This window comes from Neoarius graeffei, chromosome 2 (genome assembly GCF_027579695.1).
Source record: "Neoarius graeffei isolate fNeoGra1 chromosome 2, fNeoGra1.pri, whole genome shotgun sequence".
Classification (NCBI taxonomy): domain Eukaryota; kingdom Metazoa; phylum Chordata; class Actinopteri; order Siluriformes; family Ariidae; genus Neoarius; species Neoarius graeffei.
In genome coordinates this window covers 120463474-120472654 of record NC_083570.1, presented here as the reverse complement: position 1 = coordinate 120472654, position 9181 = coordinate 120463474, and the positions used below count along the sequence as shown (strand labels likewise).

General features: G+C 48.9%; 1 gene segment (V, D, J or C); it reads right to left on the bottom strand.

Annotated features, from left to right (window-relative positions):
* Positions 1-3590: 3590 nt before the first annotated feature.
* On the bottom strand, positions 3591-5897 carry LOC132882197 (immunoglobulin kappa variable 3-15-like). The segment is given in 2 exon segments: positions 3591-5498; positions 5626-5897. Coding segments are annotated over 2 exon segments (429 nt in total).
* Between the last annotated feature and the right edge of the window lie 3284 nt (positions 5898-9181).

The window sequence follows — 9181 nt, the reverse complement described above, 5'->3', positions numbered from 1 at the left end:
ACCAGGCGGACATCAGTACCAACGCAGCCAGAAAGCTCATGTCCATCCGGCAAGAAGGAAGCGTCGCAGATTACGCCATCTTGTTCTGGATGCTCGCAGCAGTAAGTGGATGGAATGAGACTGCCCTGGTGTCAGCCTTCCACCATGGTCTGCCTGACCCCATCAAGGACGGCCTGGCCTCTATTGGATGCCCAAGTGACCTCGAAACTCTCATCTCACATTCTACTCGTCTGGACAACAGGATGAGAGAACGCCGCCAAGTCCTGAGCCCCCCCAGCCTCCCTACCTCTACCTGGAGCCCGTCTACCTCCTCCAGTGACTGTCCAGAACCCATGCAAGTGGGTCGTACTCGCCTCTCCGCATCTGAGAGGGAGCGCAGAAGGAGGGACAAGTGCTGCATCTACTGTGACAAGCCTGGTCACTTCCGAGCATCATGTCCCGAACTCTTGGGAAAAGGACCGCCCCGTCCAGCTGAGGGAGGGTTGTGACGGGGCCTACCCTCTCTCTCGGACTCCCTGGCCAAGGAATCTACATCCCGGTCTCCATCTCCTGGGGTGAGTCTGTCCACTCTTGTCAAGCTTTGTTAGACTCAGGGGTGGCTGGGAACTTTATGGATATTCACTTCGCCCAAAGTATCAATGTCCCGACTGCACCTCTTGAAGTCCCACTGTCTGTGTCTGCCCTCGATGGCCAAGTGTTAGGTGATGGAAGAGTCACCCAAGTTACTTCTCCAGTCTTCCTCCAGTCTCAAGGTCACAAGGAAGAAATATCCCTGCACCTGATTCCCTCACCTGAGTTCCCAGTTATTCTAGGCCTTCCTTGGCTTACTCGCCACAACCCTCACACAGGCTGGGTAACTAGCCAGGTTGTGGAATGGGGCCCTGCATGCCATGCCTCTTGTCTGCTCTCTAGCTCTCCTGTGTCTCCTGCCGAGCCCCCTGATCTCACCGAGTTATCTCAAGTTCCCACAGAGTACTGGGATCTCAAGGAGGTATTCAGCAAGAGCAGGGCCGCCGTTCTTCCTCCGCACCGGGCCTACGACTGTGCCATTGACTTGCTCCCTGGGACTACCCGTCCTTGTGGCAGACTGTTTTCCCTCTCTCAGCCAGAACGCAAGGCCATGGAGGAATACCTCAAAGATGCCCTGGTCTCTGGGTTCATTCGACCCTCCACCTCACCTGCTGGTGCCGCCTTCTTCTTTGTCGGCAAGAAGGATGGGGGGCTCTGACCATGTATTGACTACAGGGGCCTGAACAAGATCACTGTGTGCAACCGATATCCCCTTCCGCTGATGTCCACAGCTTTCGACCTGTTCCAAGGCGCCACCATCTTCACCAAGTTGGACCTACAGAACGCATACCACATCCGTATCCGACAGGGAGACGAGTGGAAGACTGCCTTTAACACCCCGTCTGGGCACTACGAATACCAGGTGATGCCCTTCGGACTCACCAACGCACCAGCTGTTTTTCAGGCCCTAATCAACGACTTCTTGAGGGACATGATTAACCTGTACGTTTTTGTCTACCTCGACGACATCCTTATCTTTTCCAAGACCGTGCAGGAGCACCGCCACCATGTACGCCAGGTTCTCCAGAGGCTGCTACAGAACAATCTGTTCGCCAAGGCCCAGAAATGCGAATTTCATGTTCCCGAGGTCTCCTTTCTGGGTTTTATTGTATGGACAGGCCAACTCCAAATGGACCCAGCCAAGACCCTGGCCGTCCGAGACTGGCCCACTCCCAAGTCCGTCAAAGAGGTTCAGCGGTTCTTAGGATTTGCTAACTTCTACCGCAAGTTTATCAGGAACTTTAGTTCTGTAGCAGCACCCATGACGGACCTCACCAAAGGGACAGGTGGATCTTATGTCTGGTCTCCTCAGGCGGAAAAGGCGTTCAAAGACCTCAAGGACCGCTTCTGTATGGCACCCATTCTGGTCCTCCCGGACACCTCCCAACCATTCATCGTGGAGGTGGACACCTCGGACAGTGGTGTCGGCGCGGTGCTCTCTCAACTTTCGGAAGGAAAGCTGCACCCCTGCGCTTACTTCTCCCACCGCCTGAGTCCTGCGGAGTCCCGGTAAGATGTGGGGGATCGAGAACTGCTAGCGGTCAAATTGGCCCTTGAGGAGTGGAGGCACTGGCTGGAGGGAGCGCAACATCCATTCCTGGTTTGGACTGACCACAAGAACCTGGAGTATCTCCAGCAAGCCAAGAGACTGAACCCTCGACAGGCTAGGTGGGCCCTGTTTTTCAGTCGGTTTGACTTCACCCTCTCGTACCGCCCCGGCTCCAAGAACACCAAACCTGACGCACTGTCCAGGCTGTTCTCTGCCACTAACAGGGAGATTGAAGTCGGGCCTATTATCCCTGTGTCCCGGATTGTGGCCCCTGTCTGCTGGGGTATTGAGGAGGCCGTCCAATGAGCCCAACGCCAGGACCCCGGTCCTGGGACGGGGCCACCGGGCCTCTTGTACGTCCCACATCAAGCCCGGGCCAAGGTTCTCCAGTGGGGTCACTCTTCCCCTCTCACCGCCCACCCGGGAGCTCGGAGGACCCTGGACTTCCTGAAAAGACGCTTCTGGTGGCCTAACATGGAGAAGGAAGTAAGGTCATTTGTCCTGTCCTGTGAGGTCTGCACCAGAACCAAGAACCCGCGACAGCGTCCCCAGGGTCTCCTGCATCCTCTGACCATTCCCCGGCGTCCCTGGTCCCACGTGGCAGTCGACTTCATCACAGGTCTCCCTGAGTCTCAAGGTAACACTGTCATTTTGGTTATAGTCGACAGATTCTCGAAGGCCTGTCACTTCATACCACTGTGCAAACTCCCTTCTGCTCTTGAAACAGCCAAACTTATTTTTAATCACGTTTTCCGAGTCTTTGGTCTCCCACAGGACATCGTCTCAGATCGAGGACCCCAGTTCTCCTCCCGAGTGTGGCACGGGTTCTGCAAGGTCATCGGAGCCACTGCCAGCCTCTCCTCTGGGTTTCACCCACAGTCCAATGGTCAGACGGAGAGGCTCAACCAGGACCTGGAAACCACCCTGCGAGGCCTGGCTATGGATAACCCGACATCGTGGAGCACCTGGCTGCCATGGGCAGAGTACACCCACAACACCCTGCAGTCATCGGCCACCAAGCTGTCACCATTCCAGTGCCAATTCGGGTTCCAGCCACCTCTGTTCCCGGACCAGGAGGAGGACGCGGGGGTGCCGTCGGTCAACCAATATGTGAGATGGTGTCGCAAGACCTGGAGCAAGGTCAGGAAGACCCTCATCCAGACCTCCAGAACCAACCAGACTCAGGCCAACCGCCATAGAAGACCTGCCCACGCTTTCCGCCCTGGGCAGCGGGTTTGGCTGTCCACTAAGGACCTTCCGCTGCGGGTGGACAACCGCAAGCTTGCTCCTCACTACATTGGCCCCTTCAAGGTGGTGCGCAGGGTGAACCCTGTCTCCTACCGGCTCCAGTTGCCCCGGACTCTGAGGATCAACCCCACATTCCATGTTTCCCTGTTGCGGCCCCTACTGACGTCCACATATGCCCCTGCCCCTAGGAACCCCCCCCCCGCATCTTCCAGGGTCAGACTGTGTTCACCGTGCATCACCTGCTTGACTCCCGCTGGGTCCGCGGCGGGCTGCAATATCTTGTGGACTGGGAGGGCTATGGTACTGAGGAGCGCTGCTGGGTTCCCGCTCGGGACGTCTTAGATAAAGAACTGTGTCGGGACTTCCATTCGGCCCATCCAGATAGCCCTGGGAATGTCAGGAGATGCTCCTGGGGGGGGGGGGGGTGTCCTGTAAGGACTTGGACTGTTTTGGCCTCTAGAGGCCGCTGTTATTTCCTGATTTTTGTCTATGTTTGTTTTGGCCTCTAGAGGTCGCCACTGTGTCCTGTGTTTTGTGTTGGTGTTGATTGCCTGTTTTCATTAGTGTCACCTGTTTCCAATTTATTTTGTGTATTTATACCCCCTGAGTTCAGTCCTCTTGTCACGGAGTCTTTGTGCTGTTATGTTTAGCTCCAGTTACCTCTGTTCTGTGTTTCTTGCCATTGTCTCTTTGGTTTTGCACTTTGCTTTGCTTTTTGGACTTTGTGTTTACTGTTTTTTGATCTTCTGAGCGTTGGTATTTTGCCTTTTCTTTTCTGGTTTTTTGCTTTTGTATTTAACTTTGACCTTTTGGATATTTTATTTTTCCCTTCATCTTCTGAGCATTTTTTTGGATTATATTTTTGTTTGGACTGTAAATATTGTAAATAAACTTTTTGATACTTTTCTACTTCCGCCTCACGCCTCTGCACTTGTGTCATCCCCCTGGTGGCCTAGTGGGAGTTTGCTGGATTATCACACCAATGAACCAGGTTTGAATCCCAGCAAAACCCTAACGTCACCAAGAACAAGGGTTATGGGATCAGGTGGTGTTGCGAGCTGCTTTTTGCCTCTTCCCACAGCTCTTCGGTTATGGTGCGATCTCTTTCTACGATGTGTTTGTCCGCCTGAAAATTCCGCTTCCACATCCTTGAGGCATTTGTATAGGATGCAAACCAATGAAAACCTGATAGTTAATGATCATGCAGCTGGAATAAAAGGACATGTTGATGAGAGTTAAAGAGCATTATTGTGTAATATTAGCTGCTGTGAGATCAAATCAGTGCAGAACTTTCACTTTTCTAAGCTTTGTGTTGCAACATGAAGATCAGTGAGATTTGGAGCTGATAGAGTTTTGCTCATATTCATGTGAAACGCTTGATAATCACCACCTCATTTTATTTACAATGAGATTGATTCACCCTCTGATCTCACAGAACTCCATAAAGTGACTGAATGTTTGGAGTTAACGTTCCACTCCGTGTTCGATCATGGAGCTCCATTTACAACTAAACTCTTTGTAGTTCAGCAGATAAACTCGGAATCACATCCATGAAATGTCTCAGTCAGTATTTCGGCCTCATCACAGGACTGAGACAGCTCTGTTCTACACACACTGCTTTCTTCCCTGTACATGCGACCTCTGGGGAAAATGATTCATGAACATGCTGTTAGCTTCCACTGCTACACTGTGTGTGTGTGTGTGTGTGTGTGCTGGATCACATCGTCCCCCTCAGCACCTGCAGTAGGTCCCAGCTGCAGCAGTCACACACACCCAGGTTTTTGTACGACGCTCTAACACTGTGTGAACACCTCGCTACTACTGATCTCATGGTAACTCTGACAGTAATAATCTCCAGCATCTTCAGTCTGGACTCCACTGATAGTCAGAGTGAAATCAGATCCAGATCCACTGCCACTGAAACGAGCTGGAATACCTGATTCTCTTTCATCAGCAGAATAGATCAGGAGTTTAGGAGCTTCTCCAGCTTTCTGCTGATACCAGGACAAATAATAATAATCACCACTATTGTAAACAGCAGGACTGGTTTTACAGCTGATGGTGAGTGTGTCTCCTGGAGAAACAGATTTCACTGCAGGACTCTGAGTCACAGTCACCTGACCTCTGGATCCTGAAAAAAATAAGAAGAATAAATCTGTTCCCTTCATTAATAATGATGTTGAGGTTGAAGTTCATCTAGTCGGCTGACTTCCCATGGATTTGTCAGCTGAACAGTAGAAGATAAAGCATTGTGTTACCTCGAGCGCAGAGGGCCAGTGTGCAGATGAAGACGCTGATCAAACTCATGGTTGCTGTGGGTGAAGTCGCTGAGCAGCAGCTCTCAGTCATGAAGTGTTAAAGTCACAGGACTATAAACACTCGCAGAGCGCTGAAGCATGAGCTGATAATGCAAAGTGGATCCTCTCTCGATGGAAACATCTGGTGAAAGTTCTGCTCTATTCTGGGAGAAAGAGAACCACTCAGCCATCTTCATGTAAATCTCTCTCTCATGTCACTGATCTCTCTCTCTCTCTCTCTCTCTCTCTCTCTCTCTCTCTCACTGCTTTAGTGTGCTTTTATTCAGGATGGTGGGTTGAGGGACATTTTACTGCTCGACATAGAAACCTGTCCAACAAAGATATTTTCGCTCTGATCAGAACATCCCTGTGTCCTGCTCTGTAGAAGCAAAGCCTGCTGTGCCCAAAGCTCCAAGACTGAAGGGACAAAATCAGCCCATTATTAGCTGTAACAGATTCCGTCTCTGCTTTGAACTGAACTCCACTGAATTCTGAGGTGAGTGGGTCAGTGGAATGAAAGTCCTTCACCAAGTTTATGAATTGTTTTGATTTGATCGTGGGGTCGTCCTGGTTCTCCACTCTTCACCTTCACAGCAGATACTGGCAGGTATCTATTGGCCTGCTCACATATAACATGGCCGACTGTACATGTGCAATCTTCTCAGAGCCACTTGCTTCAGGAAGGAAGCTGAGCAAGAAGACTCTTCTCTTCTGAGTCCTTAAAATAAAGTCCAGATCTCATTATCTCTAGCCGCTTTATCCTGTTCTACAGGGTATAAAGTCCAGAGTTCAGTCAGAAAATCAGAACAGCAAAATGTTTAAGAAACTGACATTCACAATAACAGTACCAGATTCCTTCCGTCCTCACTGAGGTCATCATATAATTGCCATAGATTACTGCACTTTTATATATGTTGTATACCTCGTACAACATCCAAACACTTCTCAAATCAGTCACTTTCCTACAATCTGATCCTCCTGAACCTACAGACTGAGATCTCCAGTCTCCAGGTTCGAACTGAATTCTTTCACAGGTGCTAAAGATTATGGAGCACATCGCCCACTTTGCAGACTCTGCAGTATACAGTCGGATTTAAGGATTTGCAATGACGTACGGTTGTTTTAAAGGTATGAAATGTTTATGTTGTTTCTACAAATGAGTTAATTAGTGCTGATTTCACTTGATAAAGCTCAGCATGTTTTATTTTCTTCCTCAGTGTATTTATCTTTTATCACCCCAGTGCTCTGACAGGAGCTGATCGTCTGATCTTTTAGCTCAGAATATAATCAGAGTAAAGGAAGCAAGAGCTTCACAGGCACAGATGTTTTAAATTCTTCATGTTTAATATTACACACCTTACCATATTTATCTCCAGGGATGGAGTCCATATCTGCTGGGGTGGAGTGGGTTAGCCACCAGTCTGCCTCTGCTTTGTGAAATGTGCAGAGAGAATGTACTGGCGAATATTGTAATGACTGTGACACCATAAATACAGTCATTACACCATCACGTTGACCTGCATCAAACTGGCTCCACATTTAGCTTCAGTCTGATGAAGATTTGTGTTCAACTGTAGTGATTTTTTCCTTCACCAGGATCTCAGGTCATGAATGTTTAAGGGATTCACTTCCATTCTGTTTTACTGTATTGGCCCGAATATAAGACGACCCCGAATATAAGACGACCCCCCCTTTCCAGGCTCATGTTTTGGGAAAAAAAATGACACCAAATTTCATATAGAAAACTTATTTATTTGAAAATCAATCAGTTTTGTCTGTTTATAATTCATTGAGGTAGAGGATTTATTTTTCACATTTACCACAAGATATTGCACAGTAGCCATAGTATGAACACTTTGCTTAAATGCCAAAAAACACTTTGAGGCTGAACTACAGCAAGCTTTAATTAAAACAGAATATTGCTACCATCTCCTATTCAGTTCATCAGATTTAGGCCTAAATGGATCCCATGCCAATGGAGCAAAACATTGCCCAAGAAAGCAGCAAAAAATACAAAGAAGAATGAACTATTGCTTAAAACAGCAAAACATGAAAACAAACAGCCACTAAGCACAAAGATCTTCTGCATCGCTATCACTCTCACTATCGTCGTCACTTTGATGTTGCTGCACCAGTCCCTCCCAAAGGATGTTGTCATCGGATCCATCTAATACATTCGATATGCAGCACTTCTTGAACCCATGAGCAATGCTCTCTGGCGAAATGGCATGCCATGCCTGCAGGATCCACTCACAAAGCAGGCGCACCGCAGGCTTCTGAATTTTCCCCGTTGGTGTGAGTGCGTGGTTACCTGACAGGAGCCACTCCGTGTACTTCTTGCGTAGATTATCTTTAAAGGGCTTGTTGACGACAACATCCAGCACCTGCAGTTGGCTCGTCATTCCGCCTGGGATGATCACAAGATCCCCGTTCATTTTCTGCACTTGCGCTTTCACTTGCTCCGTTAGGTGGCCACGGAAAGCATCCAGAACGAGCATGTTCCACTTTTTTGAAAGCGCACCAAGTCGCCTACCCCACACAACTTTCAGTCAGTCTACCACCAGCTCAGTGTCCATCCAGCCCCTCTCCTGTGCATGCACAATAATGCCAGCTGGCATGGCCTCCTTAGGGATAGTCTTTCGCTTCAAAATCAGGTAGGGAGGAAGTTTAGTGCCGTCCGCAAGACATGTCAACATGACAGTGACCCTGCTTTTTTCATTTCCCGTCGAGCGCACAAGGACTGATTTGTCACCTTGCTTTGCCACGGTCACTGAAGATGGCATATCAAAAAAATCAGGGGTCTGATCAGCATTGCCATTTTGGTCGAGGGGATAGGAGTGCGTTTTCCTTAATTTAATGATATGCCGCTGAAAACTCAGCAGCTTGTCCTCGAAGTCTGAGGGCAGGCGCTGGGCCAGGCTTGTTCGGCGCCTCAGTGATAGTCCGTTGTGCTTCATCATTCTTTTGACCCACCCCAGGCTCGCCTTGAACTCAGCTATGGGGATATTCAGCTCCTTGGCTATCTCCAAAGCCTTAAGCTGTATTATTGCTCGGGTTATGGGCATTCCGTCTTGACATTTTTCCGTCACATATTGACAGACTCGTCTGTCAATTTCCTCGAAACAACCGCTTTGAGGTCCATGGAAAGCTTTTCTTTGACTGTTAGCATTCCGAAGACGGTCTTTTTGTGCTCGCCACCGACGAACATTGCACTCCGTGACCCCAAATTTTCTGGCAGCCTGACAATTATTGGACGATTCCGCCACATTCACTACCATCATTTTAAAATTGGCGTCATAATTCCATCTAAGCATTTGATTAATTTGTCCTGACTTTGAACCACTTCGTTCAAGACAGTCTCGTGTCTTCTCCATTTTTATTTTTTGTTGTGATAATGAATGAGGGACGGTGGCCGATTCATTGTGTGTTGTTATTACAAGTCAAAACACTCGTTGTAAAATGTTGTTTTCGATGGCATTTTGTCTAGTCCGCGAATGTAAGACGACCCCCCCCCCCC